Source organism: Haliaeetus albicilla, chromosome 10 (assembly GCF_947461875.1).
Source record: "Haliaeetus albicilla chromosome 10, bHalAlb1.1, whole genome shotgun sequence".
In the NCBI taxonomy this organism is placed as follows: domain Eukaryota; kingdom Metazoa; phylum Chordata; class Aves; order Accipitriformes; family Accipitridae; genus Haliaeetus; species Haliaeetus albicilla.
Window position 1 is genome coordinate 42616083 of NC_091492.1, and position 19762 is coordinate 42635844.

The following is a 19762-nucleotide window of genomic DNA, read 5'->3' on the forward strand; positions in this document are numbered from 1 at the left end:
ACGCATTTGGGACACGCAGGGGACCGGGCACCCACACTGGGGCCGGGCACCCACACCGGGGCCGGGCACCCACACCAGGGACACACACCAGGACCAGGCACCCATGCTGGGGACATGCAGAGGGGACTGGGCATCCATACTGGGGACACGTAGTGGGGACACACACCAGTGCCCTGCGTTGGGGACCTACACTGGGGACGGGCACCCACACCCAGCACCCACAGCGGGGACCCCCCGCCTGCTGTGGGTGCCCACCCTGGGACCGAGTGGACCAGCCACACGTACACCCACACCAGGCACAAGGCCAGGACCCGCACCCGTATCAGGGACCCCCACCGGGGACCCCCACTGACACCAGGCACCCAGCACCCACACCAGGAACCTGCACCCAGCGCAGGACCAGGCTGTGGCACCCGCAGGTGGCCCAGCCCCGGGGCACAGGCACACAAGCATGTCAGAGGGCCGAGCATGAGTGTACTCACACACACACGTGGGGTGGGGGGTCCCCATGGGGGGATGCCCCCCACATTGACCAGCCTGGCTGGGGGGGGGAACCTTGTCCCCTTTAGGGCATGTGGTTCCTGCAGCCCCATGGGGAAACTGAGGCACGGGAGGTGGCAGGAGGCCATGACCCCTGGGGACACCCTGCTGTCTGCCCCGCTCGCCCCCATCACCCCCTCGGCCTGGGGGCTCGCAGGTCTGCCTGCCGAGGGACAGATTTGGGGACAGATCTGAGGATGGGGGGTGTCACTCCAGTTCTGCCTGCGGAGTGATAGATTTGGGGACAGATCTGGGGACGGAGGGGCTGCTGCTCTGACCGTGCTTGCAGAGGGGACAGATCTGGGGACAGGGGAGTTGTCACCCTAAATGTGCCTGTGGAGGGACAGATTTGGGGACAGATTTGGGGACACAGAGGTTGTCACTCTGGCTGTGCCTGTGGAGGAACAGATTTGGGGATAGATTTGGGGACAGAGGGGTTTTTTTACTCTGGCCGTACCCATGGAGAGGGCAGATCTGGGGACAGAGGGGTTGCCACTGTGGCCATGTCCGTGGAGGGACAGATTGGGGACAGAGGGGTTGTTCCTCCCGGGCTCTGGCCGCATGTCCCCCCCCCCCCCCGTCACCGGGAAGGGGACACTCACGGGCCGGGGGGGGCCGGCCGGGACCGCCGGGGACCGGGGCTGGCCCTGGGGGTGGCCGGGGGCCGGGCAGCGAGGGCCACGGTGGCCTCGCAGTGCCACCTGGTGGCCTCGGCCACGCGGCGTGGCAGTCCGGGGTGGCACCGTGGAGGCACCGAACCCCCCCGGCTCGGTCCCTGCCCCGAGCACCCACCCCCAGGACCGGGCAGGGGTCGAGGATAGGGACACCCACCCATCCCTGTCCCCATCCCCACGGTGGGGGGACTCGGCTCCCTGTCGGCACGCATGGGCCCTAGGAGCCACCCACTGCCCCATCCATGCAATGAGCTGCATCCAGGTCTCATGCCAGGAGCCAGTCCCAGGGCAAATGGGGCTGGAGGCTGGCACCCTATGCCGTGGCTCAAGTGAGCGTGGGGGTCCCGGGGGGGGGGGGGGCCGCTCTGTGATCCTCATCACCACCCCTGGGACCCACCAGCAGCCTCTCCCCATCCCAGCATGCCCCACACTTTGCCAGGAGCCGGGCTGGGAGGGCACGTGCTGTTTGGGGAGCTGACGGGGTCACAGAGGTAGTTTGGGGGATGCAGAGCTGGGGACATTGGTGGGGACGCGGGGCAGGGCCCTGTGGGCACTAATAGGCCATAATTGCTCTGAGTGGCCCCACCTGCCCCCCCTCGACCCTCCTGACCCCCCCCCCCCCCCAAGCCCTCCCCTGGCCCAGAAGCCTCATTTCAGCTCAGCTCCGAGCCCTAGTCCCTGCCTGGGCCATGGCATGGGGACCTGGAGCTGGGACGGGGATATGGCATGGGGACACGGAGCTGGGGCAGGGACATGGCATGGGGACCTGGAGCTGGGATGAGGACGTTGGCGTGGGGACATGGAGCCAAGGCAGGGACGTGGCACAGGGACCTGGACCCAGGCTAAAACACATCTGAGGAGCCCTGGAGGGATTCAAGCCATCAAGCAGGGGGTGGGCACGGGTGAGGGGACCCCAGAGCCAGGTGAGGGGACCCCAGAACCAGATGAGGGTCACTCAGGGGAGCCGTGGGGACAAGGTCCTCTGCAGCCTGAGGCTGGGCCACACGTGCTCAGCTCTGGGCTGGGGACAGCCTGGGACAGCCATCAGAGAGCAGTGGGTGCGGGGCTGCCCCACTTTGGGGGACAAGACGGGGGACCCCAGTTCCTGCAGCCCGCCCAAAGCCCCAGCCTCTGGGCTGCCAGAGCCAAGCAGGATCCGTCCCACCGGTGCTGAGCCCTCATAGCACCCCAGCCCTGTCCCCACCACGCATGGGGGGACCACCCAGACCTGGGGGGGGACACCTGTGCATCATCCAGTGCGATACCCACTGCCCCCACACCCAAGGGCCCTCACCAGACCCCGGGCGCCCAACCACAGCCTTGTTTAGTCTGAGGAGGAGTACGGATGGCCTTCGGCTCCTCCAAGCACCCACGAGGGTAAACAGCACATCCCATACCCTGCAGCAAGGACACACGGAGGCCAGGCTGCCAGCAGCGCTGCGGGGGGGCCAGGGAGGGCTTTGGGGACACCCCCGTGCTCTAACCACCAAGGGGGTGGCTGCCAGCCGGGGGGCCGGCAGGGCTCCCACTGGGGAAGTCGGGGTGACGGGTCCCCCAGGTGTGGGTGCGTGCCTTGGGGGTGCATCCCCCCCGCCTGTGCTGTGCCAGCTCCCCGCTTACCCCCTGCCCAGAGGAAGGTGGCACCCATGGGTGGGGGGGCCTTGTGGGAGCGCTCCCTCATCCGCTCCAGCGCAGAGTCCTCCTGCCCCGCTTGTGTGTGTCCCCCCTGAGCCCAGCTCCAGGCTTTCCAGGCTCTCCCCATGCTGGGGGGGGGGCCAGTAGAGCACAGCTCCCCCTCTCACACCCCCCACCCCATGGATGGGGGGCCTGGATGTATGGGTTCCCTGCTGTCTCCCAGGGAAGGGACACAGCAGGTTAGCAGATGAGACCACCCGGGCGCCTGGGTCCCCCGTGCAGGCAGGGTGGGGGGGTGGGTGCTGACAGCCTCGATCAGGGGGCTGAAGCCCCCACCCGCGCCCCGCAGAGGAGAGGGGTGGGGGGTCCTGGGGTGCTGCCGGTGCGGGGACGTGTCCCCAGACACACACCCAGACACAGAAACACCCCCCCGCCGCTGACACCCCTGGCAGGGACCACCCATGCACGCCCATGCACACACGCGGCCTCCTTGCACGCCCCGACACAGGGACCACACACGCGCACACATGGAAGAGGCGGCCGGAGGAACAGCCGGAGACAACCGGACAGACAGACAGGGTGTGTACTGTGTACACACAGGCAGACACAAACACACGTGTGTGCGCACAGAGACACCCACGGACCTCCGGCACATCGCACACGGACGGGCACGGGGGCACACAGACGTGCACGCCCATGTGCACATGCATGTGCACTCATGTGCGTGCATGCAGATGCACAAACATCTGTGTACCGACGCACACGTATGTGCACACATGTGTGTGTATCCATGCAGACCCAGATCCACACACAGAAGCATACATGTGTGTACCCATGCACACACAGAAGCACACACAGAAGCACACACACGTGTGTAGCCATGCACACACAGACGCACACACGCATGTGTCCCCATGCACGCACAGAAGCACACAGATATGCGAACCCATGCACACACGCGTGCGTACGGATGCTCACACAGATGCACACACGCGTGTGTGCCCACGCAGACACAGAAGCACACGGATATGGGAACCCATGCAGACACAGAAGCACACACGTGTGTGTACCCATGCACGCATTCATGCGCACACAGAGGCACACACAGAAGCACACACGCGTGTGTAGCCATGCAGACACAGGAGCACACACGCGTGTGTCCCCACGCAGACACAGAAGCACGCAGACGTGCGAACCCACGCACACACGCGTGCGAACCCACGCAGACACAGAAGCACGCAGATGTGCGCACCCCTGCACACGCATGCGTGTGGACCCGCGCGCACACGCAGGGACGCACACACGCGTGTGGACCCACGCAGAGGGAGGCGGACGGGCTCCCACCCGGCACACACACTCGCTCACCCGGGGACCGGGATCCCGCATCTGGGACCAGCCCCCCCCGCATCGTACACCCCCCCACCACCGTGTCCGAGCCGCCAGCGGGACCCCCGGGCCGGCGGGGCGGAAGGCGCGGGGGCGTGGGGTCCCTCCTCCTCCTCCTCCTCCTTCATCCCTCCTCCTCCTCCTCCTTCATCCCTCCTCCTCCTCCTCCTCGTCCCCTCCCCTTCCCGCCGCCCCGCTCGGTGCCGGTGCCGGTGCCCGTGCCCGGGCAGCGCGGCCCCACACCGAGCCCAGCGGAGCGGCATGGCGGGCCGTGACCGGGGGCTCTGCCGCCGCTGCCTGCCCCTGCCTGTACCCCTGGGGCTCTGCCTGTGCCTCTGCTGCCTGCTGCCGCCCCCCGTCGCCGGTTCCTGGAGCCCGGCCGTGCTGCAGCCCGCCGCCCGCAGGTACCGGCACCGGGGAGGGGGGGGCCACCGGGTGGGAAGCACCACGGTGATGGAGAAAGGGCACCGGGGCGGGGGGGGGGTCAGGGAACGGGGGGTACCGGGAAGGGAGCGTGGGTGGCATCACGGAGATGGGGCTGCGGGTACCGGGGGGCACCAGCTGCTGGGGACGGCTGGCCAAGGGGTGCTTGGTCCGTGCTGATGGGGCTAGCCGGGCTGGGAAGGCTGGGGGGGGCTGCTGGGGGCTGCTGGGGTTTACCAGGGGGTACTGGGGCTAGCTGGGCTTACTGGGGCTGGCGGTTACTGGGGACAGCAGGACTTACTGGGTCTAGCATCACTGCTGGGGTTATCAGAGCTACCAGGGCCAGCAAGGTGCTGCGACATGCTGAGGCTGCTGAGGCTACTGGGGCTGCCTGGGCATACTGGGATACTGCTGGGGCTGCCTGGGCATACTGGGATACTGCTGGGGCTACTGGGGCTGCCTGGGCACGCTGGGACTGGTGTGGGGTGAGTGGCTCTGGCCCCAGGGTCCCGCTCGTCCCCGGAAGGTGGTGGGGGCTGAGGGAGCCCACTGCCCAGTTCAGGGGGCTGTGGTCCCTGTCCCCACAATCCCGTCCCAGCAGGCGGGGTGCCGGGGGGGGTTGTTTACAGGAAATCTTTGGCTCTGGCCATGTCTCCGGCACCGGATTGCCGGGACCTCCCGGTTCCGCTCGGGTCGGCGAGGCGACGGGCAGAAGCTGCCTCATTTCCCCTTCCCTCCCGGCCAAGCCCAGGAAGCCCCCGGCGCCTTGGCACCACCCTGCCGTGTCGTGTCCCCCCCCCACCAGATCCCCCCAGCCCACAACCTGGCTCCCACCACCCTCCTGTTGGCATCAGGGGACCTGCGAGCCCCCACCCTATCCCTCTTGCCGGGAAAACGCATCCCTGGGGGTCCCCCATGCCCAAGCAGGGTGGGGCACGAAGCCAAGAGGCTGGTTTTGGGAAGCGGGGTGGGATTCGGAACCAACCCCGACGTGGGCTTTGCCCCAGGTACGCGCATGCCCCGGCAGCAGAGCCCGGGCCCGCTCGGTGCACGCGTGTCGGCCCAGCAGCGGGTGGGCCGGGTCGTGCCAGGCCATGCGAGCTCTCGCACGCCGATGCCCGCCAGCTCCTGCCCGGCTCCCCGGGAGGGCATTCCCCCACGTCCTCCCTTTGCCAGGCGGGAAGCAAAACGGGCCAGGACCCGTCCCCAATCCCCATCCCCGCGGGCGCCCGCCGCAGCTGGGGCTGGTGCGCCGCTGCTGCATCCTCACCCCGAGACGGCACGGCCGCATCCCGACGCAGCACCCGTGCCATCCCCGTGTGCCTGAGGAGCATCCCCCCGCCCCGGGAGCTGGATGCCCACGCAGGGTGGACGACACCAGGGGCTGTCACCCTGGGTAGGGAGGCCGGAGATGCCACCGTCCCCCGGGACCCCGCTTTGGCATCGCGGGGCGGCAGCAGAAGCGTGGAGACAGCCCCGGCGGGCTCGGCGCTTTCGTGGCCCTGGCACGGAGCCCGCCTGGGACGCTGCCCGGCCGGAAAGCCTTGTGCCACCCTGCTGTGCACCCCCCCTCCCCAAACACCCCTTCCCCCGGCATCTCCCAGACAATTGTCCCCCCGCGGCGCCCACTCGTCCCCGCCGCCACCGCCTCCCTGCTTGGAGGGGCTGTGCGACGCCGCGGCGGTCCCAAAAAGCTTGGGTTTTGACCCAAATCGCACAGCCTCAGAGTTTGAAGCCACCGAGGGTACAGCGAGTCCTGCTTGCTGTGGGGACGGGGACGCGGCGTTGTGGCACTAGTGTGTGTCCCCCCCGCAGGGGGAAACTGAGGCTGGGGGGGTGGTGGTGGGGGGTGGCATGACCGGGGCAGGCAGTGTGGGCAGAGCCTGGCATGAGGAGCCGGCGTGGGGCAGGCAGGCGCCCGAAGAAAGGAGCCTTTGTGTGGGGTGGGCCGGGGGCGCAAGGGGGGGCTCTGGGCCCCGCTCCAGGCCTGTCGGCGCCAGCGCCGGGCCGGGCCGGGAATGCAGCAGGAATGCGGGGCCTCAGTTCCGCCCCCCCAACCCCAGAGTGCCAGGGCAGCCCCCGCATGGGAGCATCCTCCATGGGCACCCCGAAAGCTGAGGGTGGGCATCTCCCAGGGCGATTTAGGGGGCAGGACCCCCTAGGATGGGATGGGGACACGACATAGCTCGGGTGGCACCGCCACCTCTGCCAGCCACACAGTGTCCCCCAGGGAAGGGCTGATGGCACCGGCGGTTTCCCTTCCAGCAACTGGTGCTCCTACACGGTGACACGGACGGTGTCGTGCCACGTCCAGAATGGCACCTTCCTCCAGAGGGTCTTCCAGGGCTGCCGCTGGCCCCTGGCCTGCAGCGGGGGCAGGTGAGCAGTGCCACCGGGGTCCCTCGGGAGCAGGGACCCGGCATCCCGCCCCAGCACCCTGGGGTGCTCCGTCACCCTGGGGTTTCGGACCCGGGATGGGTCTGAAAGCGCTGCCCTGCTCTGTGCCAGCAGCTACCGCACCGTCGTCCGGCCCATCTACAGGGTGACCTACAAGACGCTCACGGCGCTGGAGTGGAGGTGCTGCCCCGGGCACACCGGGGCCAACTGCGAGGAAGGTGAGAACCACCACCGGCCATGGGAAGGGGGTCTCATCCTGCCCTGGCACTGGGCTTCTGGTCCTCTCCGTAGCCGGGGTGGGGTGGTGTCACCCAGGGGCTGTGCCTGGGCTGTGGCCCCCCGGCCATCAGCATCGCTGCTGGGGATGGGCAGGGTGAGGTGGGGTGGGGAGGGCTGGATGGAGAGGTGGACCCACGTGTGGGTGGGAGGGATGGCTGTTCCTCTCTGTGGGTGGATGGAGGGACGGAGAGAGGGATAGAGGGACGGATAGAGGGATAGAGGGACAGATAGAGGAATGTTCCTCTGTGGGTGGGTGGGTGGATGGATGGAGGGATGGATGTTCCTCTGTGTGGGTGGATGGAGGGATGGATGGAGGGACAGAGGGATGGATGTTCCTCCATGGATGGATAGAGGGATGGATGGATGTTCTTCCATGTGGGCGAATGGGTGGATGGATGGATGTTCCCATGGTTGAGTGGATGGATGAGTGGATGGATGTTCCCGTGGGTGGGTGGACGGATGGACATTCCTGTGGGTAGATGACTGGCTGGCTGTGTCCATGGATGGATGAATGGATAAGTGAGTAGATGGTTGGCTGGATGTTCCGGTGTCGCTACGTGGATGGATGTCCCTGCGTGCGCATGGACGGGTTGGTGGCTGAGTGGGTGGGCGGATAGATGGAAAGAGATTCCTACGGGTGGGCGGGTGGGTGGACAGACGGGTGGACAGCCCTACGTTGGGCTGGATGGGTAGATGCGGGAGTGGGTGGGCAGATGGATGCTTGGCTGGCTTTGCCTGGGGGTGGCTAACTGGAAAAGTCGATGGATGGGGTGTGGATGGTTAGACAGATGGATGGACATTCCTGGGTGGGTGGGCGCGTGGCTGTGCCCACGAGGGGATGACTGCCCGCCTGCCTGCCCGCCATCCCCATGTGCGGCCGGACGGCGGGTGGGTGGATGAATGGGTGCAAGGCTGTGCCATGCGTGGTGGGACGGGCGCTGCCGACTCGGCAGCTGGCCCCCAGCCTGCCACCGTACCGGGGGCGGGGGGGTGGTGTGTGTGTGTGTGTCTTTGTCCCCATCGTCACCCCCATCCTCCTCCCTCCCTCTCCCCCCACCCCGTACCCCAGCCAAGCCTCAGCTCTGCAGGGCATGGGGGGAGCCAGCTGGGTGGCAGCAGCCCGGGGGGAGGCGGGGGGGCTCTTCCTCCTCCTCCTCCTCCTCCTGCTCTATGCGTGCTTGGCCGGGTGCCCCACATCTGGGCCCGCTTAGGGCGGCGCTGGCTGTCCCCTGCAGCATGGCGGTGGCCATGCCGGGGTGGGGTGGCAGTGGGGGGGACGAGGGGGGGACGATGCCGCCAGCTTTGCTCCAGACACCCCTTTCCTGCCGCGCCGGGTGGCCCCAAGCTGCTGCCCCCAGGGACCCCACAGTGGGTCATGGATGTGGGCAATGTCCCCAGGAATGTGGCCCTCCTCCAAGGGCATCCCCCCTGAGCTGGGGCTGGGGGGGTCTCACTGGGAGGGGGGGACACGGGACTGGCTGGGGGCTGTGGGGGTGTTTGGGGTGATGGGGTTGAGGACCATGGTGGGGCTGGGGGGGCCTGGCTTGGGGGTGAGTTTGGAGTATCTGGTGGGTGGTCATGGGTGGGTTTGGGGGGTCTGGCTGAGGGTTATGGGGTGGGCTGGGGGGTCTAGCGTGGTCATGGGTGGGTTTGGGGGGGAGTGGCTGAGGGTTATGGGGTGGGTTGGAGGGGATCCGGCGTGTGGTCATGGGTGGGTTTGGGGGCGTCTTGTTCAGGACTGTGGGTGGGTTTGGGGGGGGTCTGACTCGGGGTTATGGGTGGGATTTGGGGGGATCTGGCTGATCGTGCATGGGTTCAAGGGGGATCTGGCTTGGAGCCGTGGGTGGGTTTGGGGGGATCTGCCCTGGGGCCACGGGTGGGTTTGGGGCTCTGAGGCTCACCCAGAGCAAGGATGGGGCAGAAGCAGCAGGAGCCCCTGCAAGCCCCCCCCCCCCCCATTTTGGGGTGAGGGACAGCAGGCTTTCCCAACCCTCTGCCCCCACCAGAGGTGATGCACTGGGATGGGGGGGGTCCTCCCTTCCTGACCCCCCTCTTCTCTCGGCAGAGGCTCACACCTTCCTCACCCTGCGGGATGCCGGACGCCCCAGCACTGCCCCACGCCGTCCCTCCCTGCGCCCCACGGCTTTCTCAGGTGGGTCCCTCCCCAAGCCAGCCGCGTTGGCATGGGCAAAGAGGGGTGAGTGCCCCCCACCCAACGGGCCCGTGTGCCCCCCTGCCACTTTCCACCCCGCAGGGTGCCTGAACTGCAGCCGTGTCGGGGAGCTGACAGCCCGGCTCGCCACCCTCGAGGCGCAGGTGAGCCCCACGCTGTGCCACCGGCCAAGGGTCCGGCCACCTCCCTGGCTCACCATGCCACCCCTCGAGGGGTGCAGGAGCCCTTGGGAGGGGGGGGTCACCTTATGGTCCTCCCTTCTGCGGCACCCAACTCTCCCATCTCATTGCCAGGTGGCCCGGTTGTCGGTGGCTGAACCCCCCACCTCCCCGGCACCCAAAGGCAGCAACCTGGGCAGGGGGCCGGAGACTGGGCAGCTCTGGGGGTCCCCGGCTGCCCGTGGGAACCCCGGAGATGACGGTAAGGCAGGCAAGCACAGGCAGCTGCCCCCCCAGCCACCCACATCCCACAGCACCGGCGGTGGCAATGCCACGTCCTGCGAAACGCCTGGGTGTTGTCAATATTTGGGGGGGACACACACACCTGGGGGGACCCCCTCTTGGAGCCCTTTACCCTGGAGGAACGGGCTGTGGGGTGGTCCCAGTCCCACCCCAGCTGTCCCCAGGGAATGGTGGTGACACTGAGCCACACGTGGGGACCGGGCCAGCTCTGGGGAGGGTTTGAAGGGCTTTGACCCCCCCACACCCTCCCAAGTGCTTCTGGTTTGGGGCAGGGTGAGGGCACCGGTGTGGGGCTGCTGCCCTTGGGGTGCCCCCCCCCACATCAATGCTCTCCCCACCCGCACCAGGGTTGCAGCGGGGAGCCGTGCTGGACCATGATGGTGGGGACTGGGCATGGGTGGGGGGGGTCCCCGGGGTGCTCCCCTGAGGGTGCTGCTTGGCTGCAGGGAGATCCAGCTCGCAGGGCCCCCCCGGCCCCAAGGGAGACGCAGGAGGACGGGGACCATCCGGCATTCCTGGGGTGAAGGGTCCAATGGGACCACCAGGTAAGGGGTGATGCGGTGCCCTAAGGGGGGGGGGGGTCCCAGCCCAGTGCCTGGCTCTGGCTGAGCATCCCCTTCCTGGCAGGCAGATTTTGGGGGGGGGGGGTGTCCATGCAGTGGTTTTGGGGCTCAGAAGGGCTCCATAGCTGCACAGCTTCAGGCATCAGGACTTTAACAGGCACCCCCCAACCTTCACCCTCTTCTTCCTCCCTGCAGGTCCCCCTGGCCCCCCAGGACCACCCGGCCGGGATGGAGCTAGGGGGCTCCCCGGAGAGAAGGGGTTACCCGGCCCCCCCGGCCCCCCGGGACCCCCTGCCCCTGTGGGGCCAGCGATACCCCATATAGCCGAGCCCAGTAAGGAGGGTCTGGGGTGGGGGGGGTCCCCTCCCCTGGCTGACCCCAAGGATGGGGGTCGGGGTTGGGGGGGGGGCTGTAGCATGGCAGAGCATCCCTGCCCCAGTGATGGGACTGGAGGGGCAGCCCGGCCACGGGGAGTGGGCTATGGGGTCCGGGGTGGGAGCATTGCCCAGGCTGGGGGTAGCGTGGCCAGATCCTGCCCAGCTGGGTGGTGCTGGGAGCCCCTGGGGGGGGGTCTGGCCCCTGCCCACCACCCATGCTCTCCCTCAGGGGACCCACTTCTCTCCAACACCTTCACTGAAGCCGTCGGGGGCATCGTGGGTCCCACCGGACCCCCCGGACCCATGGGGCCGATGGGTGAGTGTGTCGTCCCCCCCCTTCCCTACGCCCCCACCCTGGCACTTTGGGGGTGCCCCGGTGTGGGGCACTCTACCAGGGCTGAGCTGAGCTGAGCCCCCTCTCCTTGCAGGTCCCCCCGGCCCCCCGGGTCCCATCGGGCCACCCGGTCCCCCAGGACCTGACGTAAGTGCCGGGAGCGCCAGGGTGGGGGACACGGGGTGGGCTGAGCCCTGGTACCCCCCCCCAGCTCATGACACCCACCTTGTCCTTGCACAGGGTAAAGCCGGGGCACCTGGAGCTGCCGGCCCCCCCGGGGAGAAGGGAGACAGGGTGAGTCCCTGCCAGCCCAGCGCTGTGACATGAGTTGGGGAGGTATCAGCCTGGGGGGGGTGGTGTCTGTCAGCATCTCCCACAGTGGGGGGCTCCAGCCGTGCTCCCCGCGTGCTGACGGGCCCTTTCCCCCCCTCCCCAGGGTCCCCAGGGCCACCCAGGCAGCCGTGGACAGGACGGGGCACAGGTACGTTGCTGGGTTGGGCCCCCCCGGGTCGCAGCCCCCCATGCCCCCCCCTGCCAGGCCGTCTCCTTTCTGTGTTTCAGGGCGAGCCGGGCCCCAGGGGCGAGCCGGGCGAGAAGGGCACTTGGGTGAGTGGCCGGTGGCACCGGGGACAGGAGTGGGGACATGTCTACTGACAGGGGTTGGCCACCCGTGGGTGCTGGGGGGACAGCGATGGGCTTGGGGGGGCACCCTGCTCTCTCCTATGGCTTGTCCCTGGGACCCCAATGATGGCATGGGGGTCCCCAGCGGTGCCCAGTACCCCACATCTCATCCCTAGGACCCCAATGGTGGCATGGGGGGGGGGGTCCTAGCTGTGCCAGGACCCCGTCAATGGCCGGGGAGTCCCCAGCTGTGCCCTCACCACTGGGACCCCGGTGATGGCACACAGATCCCTGGCTGTGCTTGTTTCCCCCCCCCAAATGCTGGGAAAAAGGGGTACCACCCCTGCATGCTGCCCCCTCCCACGGCGGGGGGGGTCACACCACCAGCACAGCCCCTCTGTGCCTGGGCAGGGTGATGGGCAGCCCCCCCCCGGGACCCCCCAATACAGGAGGGCACAGAGCTGTGCTGGGGACACAGGGTGGGCTCAGGACCCCCCCCCCAGGGGTAGGGCTGGGGGCTGGTGCCCCCCCCCCGAAGGGTACCCCCATTCCTTCCCCCCATCTTGTAGTGAGTCTGGGTGTGCCGAAAAGTGGGGGGCTACCTGTGTCCCCTCCATGACCCCCCCCTCCCAGGGGAGGTGGCCCAGGGCCATGTGGGGGTCCGGACCCCCCTCACCCCCGTCCCTCTCTTCTCCCCAGGGGGAGGGTTTGCACCAGCTCCGCGAGGCGCTGAAGATTTTAGCGGAGAGGGTTTTAATCTTGGAAACAATGATTGGGCTCTACGGTGAGTAGGGGGGGGGCCAGCCTGGGCCACGGGAGGGGACGGGGACCCCGGGGTGGCCCCCGCTCCATGGGGTGGCCCCCATCCCCGCTGGCAGGTCACCAGGCCCCCATGACGTCACGGTGGCCCTTGGCTCGCTGACGTCATGGAGCTGTGGGGAGGGGTCCTTCGGCACCCCCTCCCCTCCGCTGCCTGGGCACGGGGGGGGGGGGGGGGGGGGGCAGGGTGTCGGCCTCGCCCCAGCTGCGGTGTGACATCATCAGCCGTGCATGACGTCACCACCCACACCGCGGCATCGTGGCCAGCACTGGGGACCGCTCACAGGGCAAGGGTCACCGGGGCCCCCCCTGCCTGCACCCATGGCTGGGGTACCCCAGGAAGACCCACCCCCCCGCCCCCCACGGGCACTGCCCGGGGTGCCCACCTCGGGCAGGGACACCCGTGACAGTCTCCGTCTTGGGGACAAGCCAGTGGCCCCCCGGGCAGGTTGGGGACGTGTGTCCCCCCCATGTGTCCAGGGGCTCGATGTGCTGGGGGGGGGGTGGCAGAGGGAGCACCCCGCTGGGACTTGCCCAGGCAGGGGACAGCCGTGTCCCCATCAGGGCGCCGGTGGGGACATCGAGGCAGCCGCGGCTGCTGTAGGGTCAGCGCAAGGGACCCCCGGCCCCCCCCCGGACCCACAGGGATGGGGGAGCCCCTCGCATCCCCCTGGGGCCACCACGGGAGCCCCCGGCACCCCTCTGAAAGCAAGAGGAGCACCCTCCTGGGAGAGCTGGCACCCCCCCCCATCGCACCGGCACCCCCTGCCCGCCAGGGCTGCGCCCACGCTATGCCACCCGTGCCATGCCGTGCTACGCCGCCCGTGCCGTGCCGCCCGTGCCGTCCCCGCCGCGGCGGCGAACGCGCGCTCTGCTCTGCTCTCTCACTCTCCCCCAGGCCAGTAGCTTCCAAACCCTCCTGCGGCAGCAGGCCCGGCTGGAGGTCCTGGCTAGAAGGGTCACCTTGCTGGAAGCCATCATCTGGCCAGGTAACCGCGCCGCCTTCCCTCCTCCCCTCCCCGCATGAGCTGGGCGCGCCGTGGCACCCCCCCCGCACCAAAACCCCCCGGGAGTGGGCATGGAGCACGGGGGGGCTGGAGCCCCTGGGAGCAGGTCCCTGGAGCACCCCCAGGGCCAAGGGAGACCATGGAGGTTCTCTTGGATTGAGAGAGGTGACCCTGGAGACCCTCTTGGGCCAAGGAAGACCATGGAGATCCTCTTGGATTGAGAGAGAGACAACCATGGAGACCCTCTTGGACCAAGGGAGCCCCTGGAGCCCCCCAAGGTTCAAGGGAGACCATGGAGGTTCTCTTGGATTGAGAGAGGTGACCATGGAGACCCTCTTGGATTGAGAGAGAGACGACCATGGAGACCCTCTTGGACCAAGGGAAATCCTGGTGCCCCCCAAAGTTCAAGGGAGACCCATGGAGCCCCTCTCAAGCCAAGGGAGACCCATGGAGACCCTCTTAGACCAAGGGAGGTCCTGGAGCCCCCCAAGGTTCAAGGGAGACCATGGAGGTTCTCTTGGATTGAGAGAGACGACCATGGAGACCCTCTTGGATTGAGAGAGAGATGACCATGGAGACCCTCTCAAACCAAGAGAAATCCTGGAGCTCCCAAAGGTTCAGGGGAGACCATGGAACCCTTCTCAAACCAAGGGAGACCCATGGAGACCCTCTTGGACTGAGAGAGAGACAACCATGGAGACCCTCTTGGCCCAAGGGAGACCCCAGTGCCCGGCCCCCACTGTGCCAGGGTGCCCAGCTGGGGGGGCTGCGGGTGCCCCCCACCCTCTTTCTGCCCCACTCCCCCCCACCTCCACTTTCCAGCTGTGCTTTCCTGCAGGGGGGACCCTGGCTCTCGGGGTGCCGGCTGGGGGTGCCAGGCAGGGGTGCCAGCCGGGGGGTCCTCCTGTGCGTGTATCCCCCCCCCAGTCCGAGTGTGCCTCTCCCAGCATGGGGGTCCCGGGGGACAGCCGGAGCCGTGGGGCTCGACACTGTCGTGTGGCTGGGGGAGCGATGAACCCCATTTCTGTGGGGGAGGGCCCCCCCTGCCCACAGCACCCATACCAGGGTGACTTTTTTTTGGGGGGGGGCAGTGTCTGGCATCCTCCCAACACCTGACACCTCTCTCCTTTCCTCCCCGCAGAACCAGAGCCCGGCTCAGGCAGCGGCCCCCCCCGGCACGGTGGCACCCGGACCCCCCCGAAGTAAGCGGGGTGGCAGCAACCAGCCCCCTTACCGCATCGTGGCCCCCCACCGGCGGCCCCCCGGCAAGCAGTGACGGATCCTGGAGTGGGGGGGAGGGTCACCCGCTGTCACCCCCCCCCCAACCCTGCGCCCACCGCCGTGCCGGTACAGGCAGGAGAAGGGGGGGGCACGATGGGGGCCACCCCCCCCCCCAGCCCCCTGGTCCCGCAGGGCACTTGGTGCTAGCCGGTAGCACGGCACCGGCCCCCCCCTCTGCTTTGCCCCCCATCGCTGCTGCTTGAAACCCCCCCCCCAGGGGGTGTGGGGGGGCAAAAGGGTGCCAGGGCCCCCCCCTGCCCCTTTTCTGCCCCCACCCCAATGTGCAGCTCTGGGGGTGTTTAATTTCTTCCCCAGCCCGAGCCCCCGCGGCCACCCCTGTGCCAGGGAAGGGACCCCAGGGGGGGCCGGCAGTGGGGACCCCCCCCCCCAGCTTCGTCCCGCTGCTTTGGGACCCTCGAGGGTCATTAAACGTCTCTTGAACCCGTGTCCTGTGCGTCCCTCAGTGCCCTGGGGGACCCCCTCGGGTGAAGCGGGCACCCACGGGTGAAGCCAGGTGGGGATACGGGGGGCTGGAGCGGGTCCCCTCCGCACACAGTGGGTGGGCTGGGGGCAGTGGGGGGGCCCCACGGGGGGTCCCTGGGGCTGCCGGCGGGGTGGGAGGGGGCCACGGGGAAATGGGCTGCGGTGACCTGGAGGGGGACCCAGGGGACACATGGCTGAGCCATGCCACCCGTGGGACACTTGTCCATGCAATGCCACCTGTGGGACACCCACCCACACCATGCCACCCGTGGGACACCCACCCATGAGATACCACCTGTGGGACACCCACCCACACCATGACACCCGTGGGACACGCGCCCATGCATTGCCACCCGTGGGACATCCACCCATGCGATGCCACCTGTGGGACACCCCCCCATGTCAGGCAATCCACGGGACACCCCCCTATGCTGCACCACCCACGGGACACCCACCCACAGGACACCCACCCGCAGGACACCCACGCACCCACCCATGCAGGCGTTGCGGGACGCGCCGCAGCCCCCCCAGCACCCGCTGGGGCAGCAGCAGCAGGCGGGGTGGCACAGGGCGCTGGGGGGGACAGGGGACACGTGGGGTGGCAGCCGCTGGGGTCTACCTGCATCCCCACCCGTGGCCTCACGGGACAACACCGCTAGCGTCGTGGCGGGGGTGACGTCACACACGGCATCACGGGTGATGTCACCCCGTCACGCCCGCATCGTGACATCGCGCGGGCAGCGTGCAACGCCAGGCACGGCGCGGGATCCCACGCGACACCTGGCTTGGCCCGCGGCGTCGCTTGCTAGCAAGCGACGCGTGACACCTGGTGACGTCACGCGCAGCCCGTGGCGTCACTTGCCGGAGCGTGACGCCAGGCGACGGTACTGCACCGGGGCGTGCCGTCGGGCGCTGGCGGCACGTGGCGCGCGCGGCGCCGCTTGCTGGCGCGTGACGTCAGGAGCGACCCGGCGCGCGGCCGCTGCCGCGTGACGCCCGGCGATGACATCACGCCGCCGCAGCCCCTCCCACCGCTCCGCCTCCCGACCCCAACGGCTCTTGCGCGACGGTCCCTAACGGCCGCGGGCCGTACCATCCCGTCGCCCGGCGGGGGGGGGGGTGGCGGGAGGAGGGGAGGGGGGAGAGCGCCGAGCGCCGCGGGAGAACCGCCCTCCCGGGCGACGGCCGCTGCGGCGCGGGGCGTTCCCGGTTCTCCGCGGAGGGCGTGGACCGTGGGGAAGGGCGGCGTGGCGGGGCGGGATGAGGCGAGCTCTCGGTAATCTCCCGGCCGCGGACCCCGCCGCCGCCGCCGCCGTGGTACGGCCCGCCGAGGCCGGGTAGCGCATGCGCATTGCGGGGCGGCGGCGGCGGCCGGACGTTGGGAGCGCGGAGGAGGAAGGCGAGAAAATGGCGTCGACGGGTAAGCGGGGCCGCAGGGGCTCGGCTCGGGGTCTGTCGGCGGGGCCGCCTCGGCGGGGAGCGGCTGAAGCCGGACCGGCCTCCCGCACCGGCGCCCGTCAGGACGGACTGAGCCCGGGGCCGCCCGGGCTGAGGGGAGCGCCTCGGGGCCGGGCCGCGGCCCTGTCACGGCGGGGCGAGGCGAGGCGCCGGGCCCCCCCCCCCCCCCGCGTTGTGGTAGACGGGCTCCATCCCGGCTGGGCTGAGGGCTTCGTGGCCGTCCTGACCCCCGCGCAGCCCGTCACCCCTCCGGTGCCTCCCTGGGGTCGCCGTGCCCGGATGATCCCACCTCGACATGTGTTAAAGGGTTGTTTGCGGTAGTGGATCCTCGGTGCTCCGGCGCCGGCAGATTCGTTTGAGTTACGCTTTTTCGGGATATCCCTGCCCTTACTGAAGGCTTCCTCTGTGCCTTCGGCTTTTCTGGTGGCTATTCAGGAGGATTTCTGGTGCAAATGTAATTTCTTTGAATAAAACCAGTGAAGCATCGTAGGAGGAGACGTGCTTTTACACGAGGGCTCTAGCTGGATGCAAATAGGTCAGAACTGAGACTTGCCAACCACGGCAATACCAGCCCTAAAGTAGCCTTAAAGCCCAGCAGCCGAAGGTCGGAGCTCTCTGCAGAGGAAAATGTCACAAGCCACGGAGCGTGAGGCAATATGACTAATATCACCTTGGAGAAGTTAAAAAAAAAAAAAAAGTTGCTAAAGAAACATGTGCCAATGGAATTGTCAAAATGGGGTTTAAAAATACAGCTGTCTTTCCGCTTAATACATGGAAATGTTCTTCTGTGGGAGCTGCTATTTTCGGCTGCGCTATCGTGCTCTTGAGCCTCATGAAATAGAAAGATGAAGATTAATTTCCCACTGGACATAAAGGCTAGGAGATGGTTTTGACTAAATGAACCATAGTATTTTTTTTAATGTTTTGCGTTAATCTAAATTTGAGCAAATTAGAAGTGAGGGATTACTGGAGACAATTTGCAAATTCAACACCTGGATTTAATCCTGCAAAGGGGAAAATGTCATGTCTAGGTAGGGCTGGGGGAAGGCTGTAAGAAGGGATGCATGCTGGGTGTTTAACTCTGAAGACTGTGTGCGTAGCTCGAGGCCCCGGCAGCTCTTCGGGAGGGTGGTAGGTTGCTGGGGGGTCTACCAACGAGGGATGGAGGTTGGGGAGATCCGTGCTCAGCAGCCTGGCCATTTTTTAACAGCTGGAGGACTGTGGTAACCTGATGGGGTGCGGAAAATGAGAATTAAATGAGGAGTAGGGAGGTTTTGGTGGTTGGAGGGTGAACAGGCTTGGGAAAGAAGAGGCAGGGGTGGCGGGCAGTGTATGGTGAAATGGGGAGGAGGATGGAGGGGTGTTGGTGAAAGGAGGCAGTGGGAGAGGGAAGATGGATGTGGAGGAATGGGCATTAATGTTCTTTAACACTCAGGATTTAGCAGAGCTTAGAGCCACATATAAACTGAAAAAAAAAAAAGAGCAGTGATCCTGAATTTAACAAGCTAGATTTTTCAATGTTAAACATGACAAACCGTAAGGAAAGCAGGAGTAGTGCCAAAGTAGTTTAACAACTTGTGTGGTGTGTCTCAGGAGCGTGGAAGACTTTGGATAGCAGTTCAGCGTCTTCTTATTGTGCGTGGTATTTCAGGCATCTTCCTTGTGTACTCGTACTGATTCCTGCACTCTGGTGCAAGGTCAAAGTAATTAATATCTGTCAAAAATCACTCCCAGAGTCACGGCACTTCCTTTCCTTCTCCATCAGCTCACACCGCAGGGTCTGAGCTCCGGCATCAGCTGAGGGAAGTGCAAAATGAGGAAAAGCCATAAGCTCACATAGAGGGGTTAGGAGGAGGGGAGGAAAGCTTTATTAGGATGAATCTGTGGCCTCAAGAAGCAGGTTCTGGTGTATGAAAAGAGTATTTTCAAAATGATTCCTGGTGCTCCGTCACCTTTAGTTGTGAACAAAGTGATGAAGTTGTTAAAGCAGTCCTTACAACCTAGGGATAAATGAAGGCTGTAGGAAGTTGTCAGCCAGGTTCCTCAAATTCACTAGTTGGTTTTCTAACTGAGATCAGCGTACCCCAAGGTGTGATTGCGATAGAAACACTGAAACCTCTTCCCGCAGAGGACTGTCTGGCTCTGCCTGAGAAAAGCTATACCAACGTCCAGCTTCTGCCTCCAGCTCAGTCAGATGCCATGGCCTGAGCGGCAGATGCAAGCAAGGTCTGGACTCATTCCTGATCTCTGTCCTCGGGACTTCTCTGGTCCAGCAGAGCTGGAATCTGGCTGGCAAGGTCTGGCCTAAGTGGTGAATTCATCGTTTGCTCTAGAATTTTGTATGGGAACTGGAGTTGCTTGGTGACTTTGAGCAAAAACATACATTTAGGAGCTGTAATAATTTCAAATATAGCCTTGTAATTGCCATGTGGACACATTTTCCATTCCCACCAGCAAACCGGTTCAGTGTAGATTTTTCTGCTTGAATTTTCAGGATTTCGGTTCTCCTCTAAATCATGGTATTGGTGTGAATCGGGGCTTTGGGGAAGGAATTACGGCCAGCTGCCCATCTCAAACCCTGCCAGGGGACAGGTGTTAGAACTTTCCAGCCATTTGTTTGTGTGTCCTTGAAAGTTAAATAGAAAGAGTGAAGTGTGGTGGTTTCCGCAGACCCAAAAGCTTGCAACCTGGCCCTTTGAAACCAGGGTGGGGGGTTTGTAAGTGTCAGCCCCAGTGTTTCTTTTGTTCCAAACAAAACACCCTCCTGCCAGCCCCCTTGGGTGTCATCCAAGGTGGCAGTTAAATTAAAGTAGGGTCATTTGAGATCAAAGTTGCTGCTGCAAACAGCAGT

General features: G+C 66.2%; 1 protein-coding gene across 1 annotated transcript; it reads left to right on the top strand.

The window, feature by feature from the left end:
* The first annotated feature begins 4132 nt into the window (after positions 1-4132).
* On the top strand, positions 4133-15115 carry EMID1 (EMI domain containing 1). Its single transcript, XM_069795352.1, is given in 16 exon segments — positions 4133-4639; positions 6924-7037; positions 7167-7273; positions 9400-9486; positions 9589-9650; positions 9801-9927; positions 10415-10513; positions 10727-10864; positions 11138-11224; positions 11337-11389; positions 11483-11536; positions 11679-11723; positions 11804-11848; positions 12563-12647; positions 14831-14856; positions 14858-15115. Coding segments are annotated over 16 exon segments (1380 nt in total). The 5' UTR covers positions 4133-4496; the 3' UTR covers positions 14966-15115.
* The last annotated feature ends 4647 nt before the right edge of the window (positions 15116-19762 follow it).